The 27435-nt window shown below is 45.2% G+C and overlaps 2 protein-coding genes and 1 non-coding gene across 3 annotated transcripts; 2 read left to right on the forward strand and 1 right to left on the reverse strand.

Annotated features, from left to right (window-relative positions):
* Positions 1 to 465: 465 nt before the first annotated feature.
* Positions 466 to 26755, forward strand: LOC138952927 (acidic fibroblast growth factor intracellular-binding protein-like). The gene is made up of 9 exons (XM_070324680.1): positions 466 to 616; positions 1106 to 1304; positions 2551 to 2677; positions 3421 to 3521; positions 3847 to 3980; positions 14428 to 14603; positions 15756 to 15842; positions 16169 to 16269; positions 25033 to 26755. Exons 1-9 carry the CDS (start codon positions 535 to 537, stop codon positions 25115 to 25117), a joined length of 1092 nt encoding a protein of 363 aa, XP_070180781.1. The 5' UTR covers positions 466 to 534; the 3' UTR covers positions 25118 to 26755.
* Positions 6616 to 13278, forward strand: LOC138952924 (uncharacterized). The gene is made up of 2 exons (XM_070324678.1): positions 6616 to 12967; positions 13000 to 13278. Exon 1 carries the CDS (start codon positions 6866 to 6868, stop codon positions 11273 to 11275), a length of 4410 nt encoding a protein of 1469 aa, XP_070180779.1. The 5' UTR covers positions 6616 to 6865; the 3' UTR covers positions 11276 to 12967; positions 13000 to 13278.
* LOC138954026 (5S ribosomal RNA) lies at positions 23621 to 23739 on the reverse strand. The gene has a single exon (XR_011451693.1). It is a non-coding gene; the product is annotated as a 5S ribosomal RNA (ribosomal RNA).
* Positions 26756 to 27435: the final 680 nt, after the last annotated feature.

Here is a 27435-nt window from a genome sequence, read left to right on the forward strand (position 1 = left end):
CGGGCCCATCATTTCTGATCATCATCGCTCCACGGCTATCGCCAGTTATCTCGGAACCCGCGCCATGATCATCATAATAATTGAAATCATACGTACAGCCGCTGAGATGCTGGAGAAAAATAAATTGGGTTGAAATAAGCACACAAGACACAATCATCAATTAATGCGTCAACAAGGAGGTACGTAATATTTCATTAAATACACGTGAATACAAAGATAAGAATGTAAGCTTTTCGCGGTCACGGTCATAGACGTACATTTAGAAATATAAATCTCTGTTTTTGTCAATTTCAAAAGGTAATTTCCTAAACTCTGCCTTTTTTTTTTAACGATTTTTAAACAGATCTGACGCGCTCTTCCAACGTAAAATACACATTTTACTTTTATTCTGGACATGTGCGCTGGCATTTCCATATCACTGCAGATTTTTTGTTGGGATTCCTGTAAATCGTCGAAATATGCAGTTACGTCCCCTGTCCTGCTGTATGCCTGGAACATGTCGATTCGATTGATTTGTTTACAAATACATTCAACATGAACGAAGTCGAAGTTTTTGTTGGAAACCATACGATGATTGATCCAGAAGTCTATGACTTGTGGCTGAGAGGATGTACAGGTACAATGATTAATAATTTCACAAATGAGTAACGTTTGAAAGGGACTGACTGAGCCAATTGTTGTCTGCAATGTGATGACTATCTGGATCTGGTCTGTCTGGATGCCCACTGGGTATAGTTCGTTGGAATTTCGTCACAGGAGCGACTTCGGTTATGCATGAAATGCGATTCCTTGCACATAGGACAATGTGTTTATACTGACAGGTTGTGTACAAGAAGAATTATTTGTCTTAAACTTGAACTGCATATATCTATACATATATATTGAAACAAATGCCTCAGTTAACAGGTAGTCCTTGTAACATAGCTGTGCACAAAATCAGCTTCAACTAATTCATTTGTGATGAAACAAAACGTATGCTGTACTGCATCCACAAGTAGGAGCCAGTGACAGCTTTGAAGGCAAAGCAGAATGACATGGTGAGCAATTTAAGGCAAACGTACAGGCGATACATGCATGTACTTTAACTCATTTTCTTCCTCCACAGCTGATGAAGCAGCTCAGTGCCTCCAGAAGCAGGAGTCATTGCAAACTTTCCAGGCAACAATAGATGACCTGCTAAGCGATGTGCAAGACAATTTCCGCCTGTTCTGTTTCTTGGAGAACATGCTGAAGTCACCTCCCAGACTACGAGATCAGCAGATCTATCAGATGGCCCAGGACACACAGACCATGCTCATTGAGAAGTAAGGATAGTAATAAATGTATGTAAAGCAGCAAAAAAAAGTGAGATATTATATCCTTTTGGGTCATAAGCCGTTCAGTGTTTAAATCACATTTCAGTTTTGGCTTTTTCTGTCAAAAATGGGACGGAGTGGAGACTCTGCAATTGGGGAGTTCTGTATTGGACAAGCGTTACTTTTTACCTATGACTTCCCCGACCGCAAAACTCATTTTTGGCTCACGTAAGTGTAGCCTATGCGATGCTAACTTTTGTCTGTGTGTGCGTGCGTGTGTGCGTGCGTGCGTGTGTGCGTGTGTGATAGAAACTTTAACATTTGACTGAACACCGAAATACTAATTTTACCGGGTTATTATCCAAGCAACAGCTTCAAAGTATTGAAGCAATGATCAACATTTCATCGGCACGTATGTAGATTAAGTGTGTATCCAAAGAAAACGGGTGGTGGTGGGTTTTGGGGGGGTAAAAACAGGTGACTGGTTTGTGTTGTGTGTGGTATGTAGACCAGGTCAGGGGTCAAGGTTAGGTCAGATCGCGTGAAGGATTGTGGTATAGATTCACTTCTCAGTTCTAACCGAGCTGCATTCGCCGATTCGGGGAAGACGATTTCACATTGTTCGGTTTCCTAGCGGCTCCAGAAAAAATAGATAAAGAAGATACCAAAGGAGATTTCCTACAGGTTGATCTGCACAGCGTGTTTTCAGTGTCTGCGCGAGGTAGCGCTGTCGAAAGGGCAGTGTCGATCTCAGTGGCAGTCGTGTCCCCGTAAGTAGGCTACAGACAGACAGATCTAGATCTAGCGTCTCCCACTCTTGCACCGTGTCTATGCTTACTGTGTGTGTGTATGTGTGACGGAGTGATTGAGTTTGTGTTACTGTTTGTCGATTTCTTACGGGAGCCTTGAAGGCTTCGCCTCTTGTTAAATTTCACGTTGCACTATTGTTGTAAGTATTGAAACAACAGTTGCTAGTTTCAAAGCTTAAAGCATGGTTTCAGTTTCCTGTTAAACCTCTGGGGACAATACCACGTTACATCTTCAGTTTTTCAAAGAGAAGAGACAAATTCTTGAAACTTAGACTTAGAGAATACTGTACTTGGTAAAAAGATCAGATGTTTTAACTCAGCTATTTGGGGTTATTTTTGCTTTGTTTTGTTTTGTTTTTGTAAAAGTACTATTCTGTACATAACCACTCTGTTATACCATCAAGAAAATTAGATTTCTTGTTCAATCAAAATATTCTTATTTTCAGGTACTACGGTTTCGACCCAGTGGTGGTGCGTGAATTTCTTGGGAAGAAGCTGGCTTCAAGAACTCGCAAAGATCTGGATGACATTAGTGAGCTGGCAAGGGTTCCCTTGAGAAGCTGCCGAAGACAGGTACATTTTTATAAATAAATGATAAATTGTCCATAAATAAGGGAGAATCATAACCAAGTGAGGCAAAATACTAAAGACTAGATCTTAAACACAAAGGGAAGTAAGTGCTCCAGACAAAAATAACAGGGGAGAGTTATGTGGACCTACTCTTGTGGTAACCACTTATCTAAAGAAAGAAATGAGAGAACAGGAAGCATTGAAATGAACCAACAACCTTTATTCTTCCATTACAGTTTAATGATTCTGTGACTCCCATGTACTGTTATTATTCATATTTAGAGCGCTTTCTATTCTTCGCTTCTTGGAGCTCATTCATACATGAATATTGCATAAATCACAATGGCATCCTTTGTCTACAGGACAATCCTGGTATATAAAGGCATTCTGGAATGAGATGCTTATTCTCCTGCATATGTAGCACAATAAAGGTGTTGAAAAGGAGACAAACAAACAAGACTGAAATACGTGTGTTCCTGGATCACTGATACAGACTCTGGTTCCATTTGCTTGTCATAAGAATTCTTTAGTGACTAGGGATTAGACCAGTTTGCTTGCACAGTGTGCTAAATACGTACTATCTGCATTTTCTGATGTTATTGAGTCACTGGAAAGAAACATGCCACATGGGCAGTTTTTTCTCATTGCCTGTTGGAGTATCTGGTGAATTTGAGGTTTCATGAATCGACTGAAGATGTCTTTTATTTTTGTGGTTGTGATGTCGCTTGTTTTTGTTGTATGTACAGTTTGACAACATCAAGCGTGTCTTTAAGGCTGTGGAAGAGTTGAAAGGATCCTTGGTGGAGAACATCCAGACTCATTTCTTGTTGTCTGAACCTCTTGCCAGGTACTATTAATTGTGTGTTTGTGTGTGTGCTTTCTGTTTTCTCTATCAAAAACAAGAATGGTTAGTTACTCATTATAAATTATTGCTGTTTTCTCTATTTGGGTTTTGCTAAGACAAGAAGAAGTACTGTATGTAATGCAAGATTTATTATTTTGCAACTTTAACTTTAAATGAATGCACTTATAAAACATTATTTCTGTCATGTTTACGAGGAGGCTTAATCTTCATTTTGTTTTGAATTTAATGAATGCTCCTGTATTGTATTTTTAAATCCTTATTTCTGTCATAATTACGAGGAGGCTTAATCTAATTCTTTGTGTTTCAGGGATTATGCAGCCATCACGTTCATCTGTAACAATCGCTTTGAGACGGGCAAGAAGAAGCTGTCTTATCTCCGCTTCAGGGACTTTGCAGACTGTGCCGGCCGCATGATCACAAACTGGTCTTACAGTTCTGTTGGTAAACTCTAAATTAGCTGCCTGGAATTCTTTATGAATACAGTTGAACCCCCCTTTTAAGACTCCCTCCTTTTTAAGACATTGTTTTCTCAGACTTTCTGTTCTTAATCTCTGTAGAATTACCCCCATTTTAAGACTCCCTCCTTTTTAAGACCCAATTTTCTCAGATTTGTGGAGGTCTTAAAAAGGGGGGTTCCACTGTACTACTAATGCTAATGTTGTTAACATGTGACCCAATCTCGTTCATGTGATTCTTTGTAACTAATAGTTGCTTGTAGCAATGTTATCTTAACATAGTCTCCAAAAGTGATCACTGAGATGCTTATGAATTTCATCATCTTTTAGGTGATAATCTTTTAAGAGATCATTCAGCAGTCTTTAAGATGAAATCGTGATTTCAGAATATTGGATCTCTGAACAAAATAGATTTTGATTTTCAGTCGATAATTAAAGCACACACATAAAAAGCACACATGGATTGCCTGACAACCCGTTCTTCATACATGTACAGTCACAGACCTGTGCACATCTACGGTTTTTGAGTCACTTGAGAAAAAGTGACTCTATGTAATCGGTCAGTGTTAGTCTGTCCGGCCGGCCGGCCGGCCGGCCGGCCGTAGACACCACCTTAACGTTGGACTTTTCTCGGAAACTATCAAAGCGATCGGGCTCATATTTTGTTTAGTCGTGACCTCCAATGACCTCTACACTTTAACGATGGTTTCGTTGACCTTTGACCTTTTTCAAGGTCACAGGTCAGCGTCAAAGGAAAAATTAGACATTTTATATGTGCATGCCGATGTGGCATGCATTCACCTACTTTTTGTTGTAATTACGTTTGCTCAAGCCATTGCACGATGTAAAAAGAAGTAGACCGTGTTTTTATTGTAGCACCTTGTTGTGACCCGTTTTGTGGAGCGTTAATATTTTTACGTGAGATTCACGTGCTCCTTGTTCAGTTGTTGTGACCTGGTTTTGGTCGGAGCGTCACAAACTGCGTCGTTTAGTCTTAGAACACCGTGAGATTCACGTGCTATTTTCCGTGTTTTGATTTTGAGGTGAGCCCTGCGAATCTGCGTTGCAAGTTTTAGAATACGTGTGACTCACGTGTTTTTAGCTTTGTGATGTCAGCTAGTTCCTTGGTCTTCTTTCTGTTAAATATACCGTTTTAAGTTTTGAGCATGCACGGAGTGCGTGATCGGTTACTGATTGGTTGTAAAATAGTAGTTTCACCCGATTCTGTCTTAGGAATGTTGTTGGTTGGTCAATCCGGTAACCTTTGACTTTTGAATAACTATTCCATGTTAGGTTTTTGTTTCCATAAATACCGCTGCTTGACTCCTGTCTCGTCAGTCGATCTGAGGGTTTTAGGAAGCGTTTGGTTTTGATGTAAACGTATGAAGGTTATTAAGTGAACCAACGGAGTGTTTCTTATGTTTTAACGTCAACGTAATGTTCTTGGAGACAGTTGTTTCTCAAGTGTGAATCGTTTTGTGCCCTTCGTTTGTGAGGCAACACGTTTTGGTACTGCTGGTCAACCCACACAGCGCATAAGGTAATTTTGTTGTTACTTGTTTGTGTTGTGTTTTGGTCGCCTTTTTGTAATGACTTTGTGAGTTGTTTATGTATAACGTGAGTTGAAAGTCTGACTTGTTGTAGTGTTTCTTTATTGTGTGTTCAACTGTTCTAGTGTTGTGAACGTACAGCAATGTTTTGTAGACGCTAGAAAGTCGCTAATGTTTATAATGATAACTTGTGTGTTCTGTGGTTAACGAAGTTCGAAGTGAAACGTTTTCTCTGACTTTTTCAGCCTTACGTTAAAAGAATTTAGGTAAAAGAAGCTTGCGGTCTGTGGTGATCGTTTGTAAACGGGCTTATTTCTTGTAACGTTATTGAGGGAAAGTGGATGAGTAAATATCTTGTTTGTGACTTTGATTAACGCAGGAACGTTGTCGTTAGACTTTTTGGTATGACAGTTTGCTTTGTATTCCTGGCCTGATGAGTCAATGTTTTTGTATTTTTCTGAAAGTAGCCATTTTGGTTTTAAACGTATGTATGCTAAGTTTCTTGAGTATTCTTAGTGCTTATGGTATTGTTGAACGTACGGAACGTAATTCTTTATTGTTGTTGAACGTACAGAACGTAACTCTTTATTGTTGTTGAAGGACTAACCAACGAGTGTTTGGTAATTGTAACTTTCTTGTCTGTTTGTCTTCGCCTGTCTTGTGATTGTTTATTTTTCTTGTATTTACTTCTCGTGTCTTGTTAATGCTTTTGATACTTTTGCCATGTCTAATAATTTGTTTTCTTTTCTCTTTTTCTTTCTGTCCATAAGTTTTTTACCGCAATACGTAGTATCTCATTACGTAGTACTGTAACTATATATGCATTACTGATACCTTAGTGTCAGATGTAAAATAATAAACCAGTACTTTTGCGCGTTATCGCTTGTAACCTGTGTTTGTCATTTCGTATGAACAATATGTAGTACCAGCCTCGCTCACGAAGGCGCGCACAGTAAAAAACTTTAGTTGCTGTCGCCCAGTAAAAAACTTTAGTTGCTGTCGCCCAGTAAAGAACTTTAGCTAAAGTAGACAAACTTAGCTGCTGACGCCCAGTGAAGAACTTTTGTTATTGACGCTCAATGAACGTAAACGTAGCTGTTGATAACCAGCAAAAGACTTTATTGTTACCTGTCACTGTGTTAGTGAACCATAGTTTGACATAGATCAACTTGTCGGTTAGAGATCTTCCTACTCCGTATCCGGCGCATTTTTTGTGACTTTTGTGTATTATCCCAAACGACCCTCAGATCGATTCATTTTACTTTATAACCAGATAAACCTTATGTATGTTTTTAGTGCTTTTGAATAAGCGAACATTGTAATGGAGAAGATTCCAGCAGATAAACCATTGGAAGCTTCAGGTTATGACGTTAACGGCGATGAAGATGAACATTCTCAAAGGCCTAGGCGTGACATTAAGCCTACTGAAAAAGGTAGAGAGTACCAGATTGAGATCAAAACTAGAAACTTCGCAAGACAACGAACATTCTTGGAACGAGCAATCGGTGAGATAGTCACAGAGCTTAACCAAGAAACTCCTAATCAAGAGTCGTTAACCAGTCAAAAACAAATTGTTTTGAGCATGTACAAGGATCTTGGTGACATAGAGAAAGGTCTTCGTAGTATTGGTAGCGGTGAAACCATTCAGGAAAGTTGGGATGATGTTCAGAGAACAGTTCAGAACATTATGTTTGACATTGATCGAGCTCTTGACAGACAAACGACTAGTGTGCAGGTGGCTAAGGAGCCTACTTCCAGGCATAGCAGTGTTACACCTAGCGTTGGGTCATCCACCCACAAGTCAGCCAGTGTTAAGTCTGCCATTCATAAAGTGGCTAGCATTACTTCAGCCATCCACAAGTCAGCTAGCCACAAGTCAGGTATCAGGAGATCAGGTAGCCAAGTAGCTTCTCGCGCCGAGTCTCTCCGCTCTAAAAGTGTTAGCTCTGAAGACACTAAATTGGCTCTTAAACTAGAGGCTGCATCCCTGGCCATAAAAGTGGAAGGTGACGCAATAAAGGAAGCTCAGTTTAGTGAACTGGATCTCTTACAACAACAATATGCTGAGAGAACTGCGGCTAGGCAGACTGAGGAAGCTGAGAGAACAGCAGCTAGGCAGACTGAGGAAGCTGAGAGAAATGCAGCTAGGCAGATTGAAGAAGCTGAGAGAACAGCAGCTAGGCAGGCCGAAGAAGCAGCTAGGCAAGCTAAGGAAGCTGAGAGAACAGCAGCTAGGCAGGCCGAAGAAGCAGCTAGGCAGGCCGAAGACGCAGCTAGGCAGGCTAAGGAAGCTGAGAGAATAGCAGCTAGACAGGCCGAAGACGCAGCTGAAGCAGCTCTTGAAGAGATTAAACAGAAGAAGGCTTTGAGACAAATTCAGTCCACCGAATTAAAAACTAGCTTAAGAGAACAACAAGCTATGTTACAAGTATTGGAACAAGGTGAATCCGTTCAGCAGGATCTCCCTGATCTACCGTCAGTTGATTTGTTGAACACTAGGTTCCACCCTCATCCTTTCGTTCCCTTGTACAGTCTTGTAGCCCCTCCTCTAAACAATGAACAAACAGCGATAGGAATAGGGACAGGTGCTGCCGTCATTGCTGACCAAGGGACACACCAGCCAGCCTTGGACGCCACGTCTGTTCCTGTCTGCCAAGCTGCCGTCATTGCTGATCAAGGGACACACCAGCCAGCCTTGGACGTCACGTCTGTTCCTGTCTGCAACGCCGCCAGCACCCGTGACATCTCTACTGTCAACGATGCTGTCACCATCTTCGTCGCAGGAACCACAACGACTGAGCCACGACAGCACGCGTTACCTGTCGTGGACCTCGTCGTTGGAGTCAGCGCCTCTACAAGCGCCGCTACTACCAACAACGCCACCTACGAGGCGTACGGACCTCAACGTAGAGAGGATGTCAACGCCCCCCATCACGCCGGAACGAGCGCTCCTTTCATCCATCGGGAGCCCTCCACACCCAACTACACGACGGCTGCAACTACATCCTCCATGCGGCCTACAGCGCTGCTGACCACACTGCAGCACCCTCTCGGTGCATACACTGGTCAGCCGCCTCTGCACAACGTTGGACACTCAACGACAAGCGTCACAGGCCCTCGCCCGCCTGATCTCGACCACACAGGTTGGTCCTATCACCTACCAGAGACAAGGGAAGGTGATGAGACGCAAGAACGACACACCTACTTCCCAGAAGAACGTCACCAACGCATGGACCACAGACGTTTTCAAGTTACCCCACCCTGTTTCCCCTATGATACCCACCTACATCCCAAACCAGAGCCTTTCGTGCCCACATTCCTGGACCCACATCAGACCACCCCCAAAGTTATTTGGGGAAACGAAAACGCAAGGCCCCCTGCGTACATGAACTTTGACAAGGAATGTCATGCAGATCGTCCATTTGCCACCTACCCCCCGTCTGCGTACTACCAACGTCCACTTGCTACTCCTGCCAAGCAGGACACTCCTATGGACTCTCTCGCCAAAACCCTATCAGACGCTCTGATGATCAACCGTTTGCCGATGCAGGAGCCGTGCATTTTTGTTGGTGACCCTCTCCAATATCCAATTTGGAGGTCGTCGTTTTCGTTCCTCATCGAGAGACAGAACATAACCAGCAGTGAGAAGTTATTGTATCTGCAACGGTACATCGGAGGTCAAGCAAAGGAGGCCGTGACCGGCTTCTTTCTGCTGAGAGAAGGTGATGCCTACGAGAGAGCCATGGAAGTGCTGGAAAATCGGTTCGGCAACTCATACGTCGTTTCGCAAGCTTTCCGGACCAAGCTGGACGAATGGACCCCAGTCAAAAGCAAGGATCCCAAGGGACTCAGAAGTCTGGCCGATTTCTTGCAGCAATGTTCCGTTGCTGCCCAGGAAGTTGGTGGACTGAGCATACTGGATGATGCCCAGTACCTACGGAAGATCGTCGGAAAGCTCCCAGACTGGATGAGTCACAGATGGTCTAGAACAGTTGCTCGAACCAAGGTTGAAAAGAAGAGGTATCCTCTGTTCAATGAACTCGTGTCGTTCGTTACCCTCGAAGCAGACATTTCTAACGACCCTGTTTTCGGCTTGACAAGTGCATCGGGGACACCAAGAAAGTTCACAACGAACCTGTCAACCCTGACAGAGGATGTCACCGCATGTCTGCACTGTCAACTTCCGGACCATGACGCTGGGACATGTAAGGAACTCATAGAGAAGCCTCTGGTTGAGATACGAGATTTTCTGTTCAAGAACCGTATCTGCTACGGATGTCTCAGAAGTAAGGATCACCAGAGCCGTCAATGTATGCAGAAACAGACGTGCAAGAAGTGCAAGAAGGCTCATCCCACTTGTCTTCATGATGACAATTTCAAATATCAGAACAGTATGAGTGAAAACAAAGGGGCGAGTGAACACAAGAACAATTACCGTACCTCTGCTGCTGACGTTCAAGAGCCACTGTCATCGTCGACCCCTACGGTGTCTGCTCTTAAGGCCAGCGAGGAAAACAGCATCGGTTTCACGTCTATGATCGTTCCCGTTCTCGTTTCCAGTGACTCTAACCCCAACGTAGAAGTGCTGACGTACGCACTACTGGACACTATGTCCAACGCCACTTTTGTAGTGCAGTCAGTGGCTGAAGAAGTTAAAGCCAAATCGCAGCCGACTACACTCAGGGTCTCCACACTGACTGAGGACAATGCTGTGGTCTCCGGCAGGAAGTACTCTGGATTGCGTGTCCGCTCTCCTACCTCCAGTGAGTTTGTCAGGCTCCCTTCTGCCATCTCACGACCTTATCTGACCGTTGACCCCACTCATATCCCCACCTCAGAGACTGTCAAAGCTTACCCACATCTCCAACACCTGTCTCCTAAACTGCCCCCCTTGTACCCTGACTGCGAAGCAGGCCTCCTCATTGGCTACGACTGCGCTGAAGCCCTCATGCCCCTAAACGTTGTCCAAGGACTGCCATTCGCAGTAGAGACTAAGTTAGGTTGGAGCATCGTCGGCAAGGCACCGCATTCCGTCGCCTTTGATGGCATAGCCTCGTCCATGCGCGTCATCGTCAAGCCAGGATCGAGGGAAGAAGAACGTGTAGCTCACGTCTACAAGGTACAGCTGGACGAAGTCTCGCGTACTGACCCATTACATGTTATGGAAAGAGACTTTGCAAGTGACTCAGGATCCATGTTCCAAGACGATGTAAAGTTTGCGAAGATCGTGAAGGAAAACGTGAAAGTCAACAAAACTGGTCACTACGAGATGCCCTTACCATTTCGACCAGAGAAACCGTCCCTCCCCGACAACAGAGGTGCCACAGTCAAGCATCTGAAGGGCCTGAAACGCCAGAAAAAACATGGGTACCGTGATGACTGCGTCAAGTTCATGACATTAATCTTGTACGGGCTGATCGTGATGTGTTTTGCCTCTAGGGCAATCCACATTGAAACCCTGGATGACATGTCAAGTGATTCCTTCATCAACGCCCTACGCATTGTTGTCTTGCATGACCAGAACTTGTGCAGATCAGAGTGGTGCATGGCTCGTGTAATCGAGGTGATGCCTGGATCTGATGGACTGGTCAGACGAGTGAAAGTGCATGTTGGAACAAAGGCTCTAGACAATCACGGCCGTCCCACTGGTGATAGTCGCATATTAGAGCGACCTATTCACAAAATGACTGTGTTAGTTGATCGTGAAAATCACAAAGACAAAGCTGTGTAAGCGAACTGAAAGAACATTGAACTTTGGAGTGTTTTTCCAATTTGACAGTTGTAGATTGTTGCGGTTTGTTTTTATACCAGATGATGTAACGGACATTTATGGTTTAAGTGGTGCGTTCTTGTTATGCCGTCGAGTAAATGACTAGTGGCATTTAGTTGAAACGAGATGTGTTGAAACACTGAAAACGATTGAACCATAATATTGTTGTGTAAATGTTTTGCAACACAATGGTTTTGAGTTGTAAATTTGAAATGTCTAAATCTGCGTTATTCTTCTTTTGATATAAGGAATGTGTTTGTACAAAGGTTTTTTGAAGTAAATTATATTAATATAATTTCCGGTGGGAGTGTGCATGCCGATGTGGCATGCATTCACCTACTTTTTGTTGTAATTACGTTTGCTCAAGCCATTGCACGATGTAAAAAGAAGTAGACCGTGTTTTTATTGTAGCACCTTGTTGTGACCCGTTTTGTGGAGCGTTAATATTTTTACGTGAGATTCACGTGCTCCTTGTTCAGTTGTTGTGACCTGGTTTTGGTCGGAGCGTCACAAACTGCGTCGTTTAGTCTTAGAACACCGTGAGATTCACGTGCTATTTTCCGTGTTTTGATTTTGAGGTGAGCCCTGCGAATCTGCGTTGCAAGTTTTAGAATACGTGTGACTCACGTGTTTTTAGCTTTGTGATGTCAGCTAGTTCCTTGGTCTTCTTTCTGTTAAATATACCGTTTTAAGTTTTGAGCATGCACGGAGTGCGTGATCGGTTACTGATTGGTTGTAAAATAGTAGTTTCACCCGATTCTGTCTTAGGAATGTTGTTGGTTGGTCAATCCGGTAACCTTTGACTTTTGAATAACTATTCCATGTTAGGTTTTTGTTTCCATAAATACCGCTGCTTGACTCCTGTCTCGTCAGTCGATCTGAGGGTTTTAGGAAGCGTTTGGTTTTGATGTAAACGTATGAAGGTTATTAAGTGAACCAACGGAGTGTTTCTTATGTTTTAACGTCAACGTAATGTTCTTGGAGACAGTTGTTTCTCAAGTGTGAATCGTTTTGTGCCCTTCGTTTGTGAGGCAACACGTTTTGGTACTGCTGGTCAACCCACACAGCGCATAAGGTAATTTTGTTGTTACTTGTTTGTGTTGTGTTTTGGTCGCCTTTTTGTAATGACTTTGTGAGTTGTTTATGTATAACGTGAGTTGAAAGTCTGACTTGTTGTAGTGTTTCTTTATTGTGTGTTCAACTGTTCTAGTGTTGTGAACGTACAGCAATGTTTTGTAGACGCTAGAAAGTCGCTAATGTTTATAATGATAACTTGTGTGTTCTGTGGTTAACGAAGTTCGAAGTGAAACGTTTTCTCTGACTTTTTCAGCCTTACGTTAAAAGAATTTAGGTAAAAGAAGCTTGCGGTCTGTGGTGATCGTTTGTAAACGGGCTTATTTCTTGTAACGTTATTGAGGGAAAGTGGATGAGTAAATATCTTGTTTGTGACTTTGATTAACGCAGGAACGTTGTCGTTAGACTTTTTGGTATGACAGTTTGCTTTGTATTCCTGGCCTGATGAGTCAATGTTTTTGTATTTTTCTGAAAGTAGCCATTTTGGTTTTAAACGTATGTATGCTAAGTTTCTTGAGTATTCTTAGTGCTTATGGTATTGTTGAACGTACGGAACGTAATTCTTTATTGTTGTTGAACGTACAGAACGTAACTCTTTATTGTTGTTGAAGGACTAACCAACGAGTGTTTGGTATTTGTAACTTTCTTGTCTGTTTGTCTTCGCCTGTCTTGTGATTGTTTATTTTTCTTGTATTTACTTCTCGTGTCTTGTTAATGCTTTTGATACTTTTGCCATGTCTAATAATTTGTTTTCTTTTCTCTTTTTCTTTCTGTCCATAAGTTTTTTACCGCAATACGTAGTATCTCATTACGTAGTACTGTAACTATATATGCATTACTGATACCTTAGTGTCAGATGTAAAATAATAAACCAGTACTTTTGCGCGTTATCGCTTGTAACCTGTGTTTGTCATTTCGTATGAACAATATGTAGTACCAGCCTCGCTCACGAAGGCGCGCACATTATATCTTTGACAAAGTTCATCGGATGTGATTGAAACTTTGTAGGATTATTCTTTACATCAAAGTATTTACATCTGTAGCCTTTTACGAACGTTATCAGAAAAACAAGGGAGATAACTAGCCTTTTCTGTTCGGCAACACACAACTTAACGTTGGGCTTTTCTCGGAAACTATAAAAGTGACCGGGCTCAAATTTTATGTGAACGTGACTCATTGTGTTGTGAATAGCAATTTCTTCCTGTCCATCTGATGCCTCATATAATATTCAGAACTGCGAAAGTGACTCGATCGAGCGTTTGCTCTTCTTGTTCTGTAATTTCTCCGATTTTTATATGCAGAATACGGTGCTACGGATGTTTAATTAAAATTCCAAAATTCCGATGTTTTACTCCAAAAACAAATGTTGGTACTTTTTTCTGTTTTAAGATGTTTTGACCAATTAGTTGGCCGTTTCGCTGAAAAGACGCTTTCCGATTTACCGGAAGCGCGCGTGTTCTTAGCATTGAGTTTTTGTTCTTCGACTTAGTTGAAGTTCGTCCAGCGTCTGCGTGGCAACTTGTGATTGAAGTGAAACATGGAAAAGAAAAAAAGAGTGCGAGATTCAGATAGTGAAGAGGAGAAACCAGCTCTGTCACCAAAGAAGAAGAAAATGGCACAACAGTGCTGGAAGTCCAGTTATTCTCAAGACAACCTGGAGATCGTTACAGCTTACTACTGAAACATTTTAAAAACTACTGAAATTTGGTTTGTTTACTACTGATGAGCGTTTTAAGTGTGCACAGGTCTGCAGTCATGAATATATGTAAGTCATTCATCTTACAGGAATGTCTCAGGAAATGTGTTAACCAGGTACTTCTGGTAATTTAACAGTAAAAACCCAAATTCCGGAAATGAAATCGACAATCTGTCATACATACCAGTCGATGTTTTGTTTGACAGATTTTTCATGAGTTGACGGTAATTTAAAATGTAATAGGTTGATTTGGCTTTTATGAGAGGCAGGATTGGTTCTTGTAAAGAGATATACCAGGTGGGAAGAATCACCAACACACTCACTTGTGTCCTTTTTGTTCCAGAGTGCATAATCCATGAGAATAATGATGTTGACCTGGACAGAAATTTTCTGCTATCACTGAGGGAAGTGAAAGTGATGGCAGAGAAAGAGTGTCTGGAGGAACATCGCCAGCTCATGCTCAAAGCTGCTCAAGGCTTTCCTGAACACATGAAAGGTCACCTCAGTGAAAACTTCAGGGTAAGGGTTCTTTCTCAGTGAAGTGTCACAACACTCAAGTGCTGCACTTTTTTGACTCACATGCGAAGCAAAAGTGAGTCTATGTACTCACCCGAGTCGTCCGTCCATCCGTCCGTCCGGAAAACTTTAACGTTGGATATTTCTTGGGCACTATTCAGTCTATCAGTACCAAATTTGGCAAGATGGTGTATGACGACAAGGCCCCAAAAAACATACATAGCATCTTGACCTTGCTTCAAGGTCAAGGTCGCAGGGGCCATAAATGTTGCCTAAAAAACAGCTATTTTTCACATTTTTCCCATTTTCTCTGAAGTTTTTGAGATTCAATACCTCACCTATATATGATATATAGGGCAAAGTAAGCCCCATCTTTTGATACCAGTTTGGTTTACCTTGCTTCAAGGTCAAGGTCACAGGAGCTCTTCAAAGTTGGATTGTATACATATTTTGAAGTGACCTTGACCCTGAACTAAGGAAGATAACTGTTTCAAACTTAAAAATTATGTGGGGCACATGTTATGCTTTCATCATGAGACACATTTGGTCACATATGATCAAGGTCAAGGTCACCTTGACCCTTATGAAATGTGACCTAAATAAGGTAGTGAACCACTAAAAGTGACCATATCTCATGGTAGAAAGAGCCAATAAGCACCATTGTACTTCCTATGTCTTGAATTAACAGCTTTGTATTGCATGACCTTGGATGACTTGGGTCAAGGTCACATGTATTTTGGTAGGAAAAATGTGTAAAGCATGTGAGTCGTATGGGCTTTGCCCTTCTTGTTTTCTTTTTTCCACACATGTATGTGTGGTACAAATATGGTTTCTGTGAGTTATTTTTCAGGATGATTCTTTCTTCAGATATCTTTCTCTGTTACCTCTGTGTGTGTGATGTGTTGGTGTGTCTGTCACTGTGTGTTAGGGGGGGGGGTGTGGGGTGGGTGGAGAAAGTCAGTGTACTGGAAAGTACACCACATGACATTTTAGAAGTTTCATTTTAATTATAGCATTTGCTTAGAACTAAACTTGAGTACCAAAGTTACAAAAATGCACTCAGCATTATAGACAGAGATACAGAAGACAGACAGAGACAAGCATGTAACTCTGCAATACATGAACAGTTATATATATTTAAGTCTTTCTTTTCAGACATTGTCCAAAACCATTGTCAACATTGCCTACGGTCTGAACCACAATCGGGAATCAAAGGACATCTTCATTGACCTATTTGAAAAGGTGAATATACTCATACTTTTACACTTGACATCAAGTAAGATGATTTGATTTATGAGGAAAAGAAAAGTTACAGTCATAATTCAATTGAAAGACCAACAAATTTCTTTGTAACAAAATGCATGTGACCTTTAACGTGCATATCCAAGACTTGCTTATGTCCTTTGATACAATCTGCACACAGACTGACAAAGATGTATCCTTTTACACTAACAACCTACCATTACACACACAAAATGTTCCATGCATGGTGTGTTTACCAAGTGTGAGAGCTTTTTTTTCTGTGCATCTTTTGCTTACATGCTGAAACTACATTTTCTTATGCACAGTTGATAGAGCCATTCACACAATGTCAGTACAGCTGTGGGGAGGTGCAGAAAGTGATGACTGCATACAAAGACAGTGCTTTGCAGACAGAATTCCTTGCAAGGTCAGTTTCTTACCCATAAAAGGAGCAGTCGGTTGCAATATAATGTTGTAACATTTGGAAACTTACTTACCGCACAGACATGTGTGTGTATGTGTGTGTATTCTCTCTCTCTCTCTCTCTCTCTCTCTCTCTCTCTCTCTCTCTCTCTCTCTCTAGTGAGAGAGAGAGCGAGAGCGCAGTCTCCTCAGTGAGGTATTGGTTTAAAATACAAAGATTAACCCCAGCAAGAATACCTAAACGGGCAGGAGAACAACTTGAATAACGATACAACGGCAAAGAAGACGTGTACATGGCTTAGAAATATTAAACATTGTTTAGAGACTCATGGTTTTTCGGAAGTTTGGATAAACGGAGCAGCAAACGAACCGGCCTTTTTGTCGGAAATAAAACAAAAGATGATTAGTAAGCTTAAAGAAGAATGGTGGGAAAAGATAACGACAAGGGACAGATTTTCAATATATCGATTATTTAAAAGTTGTTTACTTTTTATGCAGAAAGGTATTTAAATGATATGACCATTAAAACGGTCGGGACGCATTGATCAGATTCCGCCTTGGTATTATCGAATTAGCCATAAATAAAAGATATCAGCCAGAAACTGTGAGTAAAACTTGCGAATTTTGCCCTGCCAACTTTTTGAGGACGAATGACATTTTTTTTCGATTGTCCACTGTACAAGAATAACGATATTCGCAAGAAGTACATTGGAACTTTTATAATTCGTTTAAATGAACTTTCACTGAAAGCCCTATTTGAAAACACGGAGAAGATGTACGTAAGTTAGCAATGTATGTTTTTTATGCCATGCACTTTAGGGAACAATGTGTTTCAAATACATAAGTTGCATTATTGCTTACATAATTCGCTTTCATAGCACCAGAAAGTGATTGATGATAGACGTTAACCCTATTTGCATGGAGTTCATGTTTGTGTATAATATGCGTACAATGGGTCTTATTTATACGTCTTTATCCGTCTGTTTTGCTTGAGGGTGTGTCTATATGAGAGGCCGCCTGTTTTGCCTTCGCGCCTTGTATAGGTGTGTGTGTGTGTCTCTCTGTGCGTGTGTGTGTGAATTTGTGTGTGTGTGTGTGTGTGTGTGCAACTTTTTTTGTATTTTGTCATTTTTCTTGTTTTGTTGATTTTTGTGTGTGTCGATATGGCTTGTTAAGCGAAAGACATTAAACCATCAAAGTGTCTCTCTCTCTCTCTCTCTCTCTCTCTCTCTCTCTCTCTCTCTCTCTCTCTCTCTCTCTCTCTCTCTCTCTCTCTCTCTCTCTCTCTCTCTCTCTCTCTCTCTCTTTGCTGGTTCGTTCGTTTACTTTGTTTATTTGTCATGTTGCTTTACTTGTTTATCATTTATTAGACATTTGTATTAGAAGTAAGGACCGGTTGTAAGAAAAGGTGTCGCCTTAAACCTTTATCCTTGAAAAATAAAGTTCCATCATCATCATCATCATCATCTGTCTCGTCTGTGACTTTTTTGGTAGTTATTTTGATATGACAATTCTAAAAAACTTAAAATCTAGATTATCTTATGAGGTTTCTATGCTGGCAGGCTCATTTATCTGATTGGAAGGTGTTGCAGCATGTAAGGCTTCTTTTTAAGCCTACTGTCTATATGATACTTACCGAGACAGTACTATTCTTGCACATTATCTATTATAGGCCGAAAAAATTGGACAAAACGCTGAGTGGGTACAATTATCTCCCATAACCATGCGCCACCGTGGATCCCAAGCACTGTCCGAGTGCTTCCCCCTTACAGGATGTAGGTGGCGCGTCCTCTTTCTTTATGAGCTGCAGACCCTCAAAAAGCCCATAACATATCAAGAGGGGAGGCGGGAGGGAAACTCTAATAGTACTGTCTCGGTAAGTATCATATAGACAGTAGGCTTAAAAAGAAGCCTTACAGTCAATATAACACTTACCTCGACAGTACTATTCTTGCACAGAATACCAGAGTGGTGTGAGGGTGATATGTAGAGTATTAAACTCCTTAATCAAAATCACTTAAATCCAAGGATTAAGATACCCAGGCAATTTTCGAACAGTACTACCGTACAAGAAAATATACCCAAGAAACATACCTAAGACTGACGTGACCATGCTGGCAACCACTGCTGTGTGGTGAACTCAATGTCAAAGTCCAGGCCACTCAAAGCTTGAATACCACTGAGTCTACGGCAAGTGGCTAAAGCGATGAGGAACAATTAGTCTTAAAAATCAGCAACTTGATACTGATGCCTGCCAGGGGTTCAAACTCATTGCTACGCAGGAGTTTGAGGACCAGAAAAACATCCCCCTTGGGAAATGAAACCCGAGGTTTAGACACCGCTGCATTGCTAATACCCGAAAGGACATTAGCGATGAGGGAGGACCTGATCAAGTGTTCAGGTCTGCGACCAGTAGCGGCCGCAATCGTGGAAGCGATGGCAGGTCTGTATCCAAGAAGAGTCTTAGAAGAAAGACTCTTCTTTTGATACACTTCCACCAGGAAGTTGGCCAAGTCCTGTGTTGAGGGATAAAGCGGCTTTATCCCCTTGGACAAGGCGAAGGTGGCCCAAGCTCTCCAGCGTAAGTCGTAGAGCTGATTAGTTGATCGCCTCTTAGCGTTCAAGAAAAACTCTACTGAACTCTTGTGCAATCCTAGTGCAAGCAGTTTGGAGCGCACAAGAGCCATGCGGTCAAGCACAGACTCTCTGGACGTGGATGAGGGAGGCATGATCGAGGCTGGAGCAGACCTCCCCCGTCCAGATCCAGAGGTAGAGGGTCTACGTGGGTGAGACCGCGAAGATCTGGAAACCACAGAGCTGTTGGCCAGTAAGGCGCGACCAAAATCAGTCTTGGTCGTTCCTGCAGATATTTTGCCAGCACCCTCGGAATCAGAGATGTCGGGGGATAGGTGTAAGCATCGAGGAGCCTCCACAAGAGAGTGAATGCGTCCAAGTGGAACGCATTCATGTCTCGAAAGGGGCTGACGTACCTGGGAAGCCGAGCGCTGAATCGAGTTGCGAACCGATCGATCAGAGGACGGTCCCACCTTGCCCACAGACGCTGTAGAACGTTGTGAGCGATGGTCCATTCTGTGGAGAGAACCTGATCGCCCCGACTGAGAATGTCGACCAGGGCGTTCAGTTTCCCCGGAACGAACTGGACTGACATCCGGACCTGATTGGTCTGGCACCAGAGCAGAATCTCCTCCGCCAACAGGGAGAGGGACCGAGAATTGGTGCCCCCCTGGTGGCGAAGGTAAGCTAAGCATGTGGTGTTGTTGTCCCCGTTGAAAATCAGAGGGGCCAAGGACAGGCCGAATGGGAGGGCCTGAAACTCGAACACTGTGCCCTCCCAAACGAACCGGAGCAGATGTCGGTACCCCGGGGCCACCAGGATGTGGAAGTAAGCATCCTGGAGGTCCCAGACATGGCCCAATCGTTTGGCCGGATGGCCAACCGGACCGACGAAGGGGTTTCCATCTTGAACTTGCACCTGTGAAGGTACAAGTTCAAGGTGGAGAGGTCCAACACCGGCCTGAACCGGCCGTCCTTTTTGGGGACGGTGAACAGGCGGGAGCAGAACCCTGGAGAAGGCTGAGAAAGGGGGTAGACCGCCTTCTTCTCGACCAACGAGTTCACCTCGTCCTGAAGAGCCTGCCATCTGGCAGGGTCTCGAGGAGGGGGGAACGTCCAGGGTAGAGCGGACAATGGAGGTTGTGACGACAGCGGTAGAGAAAACCCCGACCACACCACCCTCAAGAAAAACTGGTTGGAGACCAGTCTGCCCCACATGCCGCGGGCCCGAAAAAGGGAACCGACGGACGAAAGAGGGGCAACTTGAGGGGGCGTCAACGTAGGGCCGGGACTCACTGAAAATTCTGCTGGCGGGCAGGCGCAGGCTTGCGACCACCCCCCCTGGTGGTGCTGCTTCCCCTTACCTGTCTGAGCACCCTTCGTCTTGCTTGGGAACGCAACAGGCGCCTAAGAGGAGGAAGAAGGAGGCAGTGAAACTGGCTTCTTCTTCTTCTTCTTCTTCTGAGGCTGGGAGCTGGAGGTGACTGTAGCACTTCTCTTACTCCCCGCCGCCGTCGCCGAAGCAGCGAGGCCAACCATCAGAGAATCAGTGTTCCTCTGGCGTGTGGACTCCACCACAGAACGAACAGTGTCCGGATGAAAGAGGGAAGAAGGCTGAGGAAACGTGTTCCTCAGACTCTTCCTCATATCCGGAGGCACTATAGAAGTAGGCAGAAAATGATCACGGAACAGGGCCAATAAAGTGGACCCGTGTTCCAATGGCCAATTCTGCCGCAGACGTCACGCACGATATGCAAAGCCCGATCCACTCGAACCGTGACAAGGACCCGAGTGGAATCGGACTCTGCCCGATCGGGAGGGTCCAACAGTGTGGACAGCGTGCTCATCCATGTCAAGGCCTGTGATTGGGCCTCGACTGTGGAAGAAACGGTGGCCTCAAGATTGTGGAACGAAGCAGAGCTCAGTTCCACCTTCTTGACCGAAGGCACCTCCCCAACGAACACATCACCGTCAGCCCCACCCTAAACACTCGAAGTCTGGAAAGTGAGAGTTCGAGAGTCAAAGGGAAAAGGGAGGGACGAAACAGATTGGACACGAGGAAACAGTGGAGGTGCGCCTCCCGAAGGAAAGCATGGCACTGAACCCGCGTCCTCCCGAGGAACATAGGTCGCGTTTGCACGTGAATCTGTACTCCTCAGGCGATGTGCTGCCGCTTCCACCGTGGCACTAAGACTAGGGTGGAACGCGAATTGCCGGCGGACGGATCGTTCATAAAACGAGCCGCCGGCAGACGCGGCGTGAGCCTCCCGCGCCCGGGCCGAAGCGGACTCAAAGGACGAGAGGGCGTCTCAGGGAAGGACGTCCTGAAACTGTTCAAACGTCCTTCTAGCTGTGCGAGGACGAGCCTCCTGCCTCTCGTCCTCAGACCCCGGGTCCAGGTCCTGTGTGTCAACACTAGACGACAGACGCTTAAGAGAGGCATCCGTGACGTCAAGACGCCGCGTGATGTCTGTCATGTACTGTTGCAAAGTACGAAGCATAGCTTCGGAAGTTCCATCAGAAACCGGCAAGGGTAGAGGATCAGTGTTAACCTCAGGGCGACCCTGATCCTCCTCCCTATCGTCCTCCGACTCACTCTCCTCTTCACTTCCCGACAACTCCTCAAAAGCAGGAGTGTAGGGAGCTTGAGGGGGAAGAGCCGAAAGCGATGAAGCAGGCTGTGAAGAAACGCCCACAGAAGCAAGAGGCCGCGAAGACCCCTGCCCCAAAGACGAAACGTCTCCAGCAGCCGAAGGGGGAGAAAAACAACAACCCTGCGACTGTTGGGTCAGCCCAGCCAACGAACCCCCGCCATTTATAGACTGAACAGGAACCCATCGGGTCTGATCAGAAAAGAAATGGTCCGGTCCGGTCGGGGGTGCCGATCCGGTCCGGTAGGGTGGTCCGGTGTTCCGGTCCGGTGCCGGACCATCCGGAGGTCCCGTTCGGCACCGAACCATCGTACCCACAGAAGTGTTCGGGTGGTTAGGTCCGGACGTGGACATACCGTACCATCCGGACCCGTGGTCCGGTATGGTCCGGTTCGGTGCCAGACCATCCAGACCAACAGAGGTGGTCGGGTGGTCCGACACCGGGCCATCCGGACCCGTAGGTCCGGACCCGTAGGTCCGGTACCATCCGGAGGTCCTGTTCGGCACCGAACCATCCGTACGCACAGAAGTGTTCGGGTGGCTCGGTCCGGGCGTGGACGTACCGTACCATCCGGACCCGTAGGTCCGGTTCGGTGCCAGACCATCCGGACCAACAGAGGTGGTCGGGTGGTCCGGTCCGGACCGGACCACCGGTCCAGTACCGGACCATCCGGACCCGTAGGTCCGGTCCGGTCCCGCACCATCCGGAGGTCCCGTTCGGCACCGAACCACCCGTACCCACAGAAGTGTTCGGGTGGCTCGGTCCGGACGTGGACATACCGTACCATCCGGACCCGTAGGTCCGGTTCGGTGCCAGACCATCCGGACCAACAGAGGTGGTCGGGTGGTCCGGACCGATCCGATAGGGTGGTCCGGTGTTCCGGTCCTGTGGTCCGGTCCCGTACCATCCGGCGGTCCCGTACGGCACCGAACCATCCGTACCCACAGAAGTGTTCGGGTGGTTCGGTCCGGACGTGGACCTACCGTACCATCCGGACCCGTAGGTCCGGTATGGTCCGGTTCGGTGACAGACCATCCGGACCAACAGAGGTGGTCGGGTGGTCCGGTCCGGACCGGACCACTGGTCCGGTTCGGACCGGACCACTGGTCCGGTACCGGACCATCCGAACCCGTAGGTTCGGTCCGGTCCCGTAGCATCCGGAGGTCCCGTTCGGTACCGAACCATCCGTACCCACAGAAGTGTTCGGGTGGCTCGGTCGGACGTGGACATACCGTACCATCCGGACCCGTAGGTCCGGCATGGTCCGGTTCGGTGCCAGACCACCCGGACCAACAGAGGTGGTCGAGTGGTCCGGCCCCGACCGGACCACTGGTCCGGTACCGTACCATCCGGACCCGTAGGTCCGGTGGTCCGGTGTGTTCCGGTTCGGTGCCAGACCACCCAGACCAACAGAGGTGGTCGGGTGGTCCGGTCCCGACCGAACCACTGGTCCCGTACCGTACCATCCGGACCCGTAGGTCCGGAAAGGGCCAGAGGTACTGTCCCGCACCGGTCCGGTACGGTCCCGTACCATGGGTCCCGTCCGGACCAAACCCGGAGGTCAAGTCCAGTCGGGACCCGTGGGTCCGGTTCGATCCCGACCCGTAAGCCTGGAACGTTCCGGACCCTTGGTCCGGACCATCCGTCACCCGAACACCAGACGCTAAGGAATGGCGTGGGGTCAAGACGGTCCGGTCGGAGGTGTCGGTCTGAGCAACAGAAACAATGTTCCCGTCGCCCTGACCATTCGACAGAAGTACCACGTTCTGTCGAACACCTCCACGTCCAGTAACTAGTCGGCCGGAGCGTTTCATAGAGGGACAGCCACCAGTCACACGGACGTCAGAGGGAACCGTAGTAGCAGTGGTCGTAGGCACGAAGCCTGAAACCCCTGCCCCCACAGGACCGCCCTGAACGGGGTCAATTCGCATCCCAACCCCAGCGGGGAGGGAATTCAGAGACCCCGTCATCTCCTCCGATCTCCCCCCCCAGGAGGCCGAAACTACTGTCGAAACAGCAGCAGACGACCCAGCGAGGGAGTTCAGAGGAGGACCCGTGTCCCTCCTGGCTTCCACAGCGGTGGAAACCGAGGAGGGCACAGGAGAGGCACCGGAAAAGGAAGATTTTAATGCCAACTGCACCCGGTGTTCCCAGGCGGTCACCCATCCAAGTACTAACCGGGCCCGACGTTGCTTAACTTCGGTGGTCGGACGAGAACCGGTGTTTACAACGTGGTATGGCCGTTGGCTGTCAAAACCTGAGTCTCTCCAGTAGCCCCTAGATCGGATTCACCAACCCCCAAAGAGGGTTGGGAATCGACCTGCCCCCGGATTCGAGCCAGGGAGGAGAAGGAAACCTTCCCCCCAGGCTTGAAACCGGGAGGAGCTGAAGCCTGAGACTGAGGGCCGGACAACGGCGTCGAAGGGGGGGAAGCTTGTTCCACTGAAGGAGAAGGAGAAAGAAGCTTTTTCTTTCCCCTCGACCTTCCCCGAACCTTCGACGGCGCAGCCCCGCCCGAAGTCCCAGGCTCAAGCCCAGCCTGTTTGAGCAAGCTCGCATTGAGCTTGCTCAAACAGGCTTTCTCCGCCCTCCCTCGCCGCAAACGCAAAGCGTTTGGGGAGGGAGAGTCGGAGCGCCGAAAGATCCCCTTCTCCGTGCGTAAAACATGACGCTGGGCGCCCGGAGAAGGGTTGCCCCCGGCAGACTCTGGTTCCGTAGAACCAGAGCCCAAAACAGGACGAGACATCCTACCTCGCCCTGTACGTACCCTTAAAGACCGAGAATTAACAAAATTCAAAGAAAATTTAGGTCAATACTCAAGTGAATGCGGCGAAACGAGAAGCAGACGACCGGTCACCACGAAGTAGGACGGGAGGCACGCCGAGTCCGCCACACAAAAACGGAGGCACAAGTTGAAGGAAACACAACGTAGCCTCAAGCCAGAAGTGGAATAACACACAATAATCCAACAGGTGATAGTCCACACAGAAAAGAAGCCTCTTAGTCCAAAATAATCCGGGAGCGTAGCAGAAACACAGCCGGTCTGACACGCGCGAAAAAAGAAAGAGGACGCGCCACCTACATCCTGTAAGGGGGAAGCACTCGGACAGTGCTTGGGATCCACGGTGGCGCATGGTTATGGGAGATAATTGTACCCACTCAGCGTTTTGTCCAATTTTTTCGGCCTATAATAGATAATGTGCAAGAATAGTACTGTCGAGGTAAGTGTTATATTGACTGCATGTGTTCTTCTTTATTATACTTCTTGCTGCTGGTGATCTTTGGTTTCTAATTATCAGCTAGTTGATTGTGTATTTACGTGAGCAAGGCTACACCAATTTTCTTTTCAATTGTGCGACGTCCAGCGATTCACTTGTGTATGTGTTCTTACACTCACAAAATACTTGTGTTTTCAGTGGCTCATGCCTTTTCAGGGTATGTTTAGGGTATCTGTCACACTGTGCGACACAAAACATTGCTCATCTTTACATTGCTCACTTTAGGGATTTGTACATAAAATCGTCTTTTTTTGTTTTTTCAGGACATCTCCTCACCTTCAGACGGTATGGGAACGTTACATGGGAACGCTTTGTGCCTGTGTTGTTAGAATGTACCCCAAACAGTGATGTGATTGTTTTGTCATTGTGTTATTTATGAAGTTGTTTATTCAAGAGATTCAGGGAAGAAGGCACTATGTAACACTGCAAGCATACTCTTTGTGCAATAGTATCTGCCTAAATGTAGTGCTGATCGGTGTGTTATTGTGTTGTCTGATTATTTATTCAGGAAATGTGACTGAAAAAAACTATAGGATAGCTGCTATGTAAAAAGTGTACTGATACATACATGTGTTGGTGTAAATTATGTGCCATTGGTTGGTATCAGAGTAAGTATATATCCGGTGAATGAGATTGATGAAAGGGCTGTGTGAAACAATCAGAATATTCCTTGAAGTTGTGCAAAAGCAATGTTAAAAGTTTCTTTGTACGTACTTTATAAAAAGACACTGCAGGCTATGTTCATTCATGTTTCAAAGTGTGGTAAGCAGGGACAGCCTTAGTTGGTAATTTCCATGCTTTGCCAGCGGAAATCAATAAATAAGCAAAACGAACAAGAACAACCGGCCAGGTGTGCCAGTTTCATATTACATCTGATATATAATATTTTTCTCTGCATATTTGATTTGTTTTGACACTGCTTTATATGACACTGTATCCGGTTTTGGTGACAGCTGGGATTTGTAACTGTAAAGTTGCACCAATTTTGAAAATGCCTATCAACATGATTGGGTAAGGTGTGTTCTTTTATTTAATTGGATGAACATGGCAGCTCTCATTCCACCCCAAAAAATGTAAGACAATGAAGCTTGGAACAAAAAAGTCACGTACTACATGGGAAATTGGATTAATAATACCAAGCATACTCTGGCTGAGAGTACAGTGGAAAAAGATCTTGGGGTCCACGTCAATGACGGGCTGTCTTTCAAGGATCATATACACATTTCATTGACAAAGGCAAACAGGGTCCTTGAAGTAATCCTTCTAAGGTCATTCTCTAGTCTAAATAAGGGAACTTTCACCCAGCTCTACAAGAGTATGGTCCGCCCCATTCTGGAATATGGCCACTCCATCTGGAACCCTAGCCTGAAAGGGCTCGCCAAGGACCTTGAACAAGTTCAAAGAAGAGCAACAAGAATGCTTAGTGATCTAAAAGACCTGTCCTACGAGCAGAGGCTTCGAGCTCTCAACCTGCCATGTCTTGAGCACCGCCATCGAAGAGGTGACATGATAGACACTTTTAAATTCTTGAAGGGAGTCTACCAGAGTCAGAGGCCCAAGTTCACCAAACCACAAAGCACATCTCATGACACAAGAGAAAACAGTCAGAAACACTTCAAAAACTTTGCAAGTACAAGAGTGCGAAGAGCTTTTTTCTCAGAGAGAGTGGTCCTTGACTAGAATAGCCTACCAGACAATGTCGTAGCAGTCGACACCGTCAACGCCTTCAAGTCAAAACTAGACACGTACTGGAACTCTACTAGAAATATACATCCCAAGCTGCCTATGCTAGAGCCCACACACAGCAGCTTATTTTTCATACCAAGATCGGCCAACAGGTTTTCTATAAACCTACAACGTCGCACAAGTACAAGTACAAGTAAATGTAAATGGACAGTACATTATTGCTGGATGTTTTACAAAGTATAAAATATTATGTCAATAATAATATGATGTATAATTTTCAATAAATGCCAAAGAACCAATTATGATAGTCAAAATGTGAAGATGTATTTCGACATACATGTATTGTGATTGTGAATGTGTTTGGCATCGTCATGTTACTCTTTTATTGTTTTTTTACCAACCCTTGCTCTCTCTCTCTCTCTCTCTCTCTCTCTCTCTCTCTCTCTCTCTCTCTCTCTCTCTCTCTCTCTCTCTCTCTCTCTCTCACACACACACACACACACACACACACACACACACACACACATACACAAGTACATAAATTGTTCAACAGTGTGATACATTTTCAAAGAATTTATGCTGAACACACAATCATATGTGGATATGTACTCTCATATACTCAAATGAAATGAAGCGTCAAAAATATCATACCGATCTGATCATGGGCAAATAAAGAACAGCCTTTCCCTTTATACCTTTCAGTGTCACTGTTCAAATTAGAGACTGAGACCACTTTTGCCATGTGGTACATTCATTCAGACTTATATGAAATAGTTCACTTTTGGAGTAAAATACAACCAAAGTGACAGCATAAAAATTACAAAGTATCACAGATCATACCTTTTTTTTTAACCTTTTTAAAACAGTTTCGATTAAATGACATACACAACTCTGTATTCAGTTTCATATCATAAATATTGGTAAAAAGCACACATCCATACTCGCACAAACAATGCAAAACATGTGAGGGTGATGCATGC

This window comes from Littorina saxatilis, linkage group LG17 (genome assembly GCF_037325665.1).
Source record: "Littorina saxatilis isolate snail1 linkage group LG17, US_GU_Lsax_2.0, whole genome shotgun sequence".
NCBI lineage: Eukaryota > Metazoa > Mollusca > Gastropoda > Littorinimorpha > Littorinidae > Littorina > Littorina saxatilis.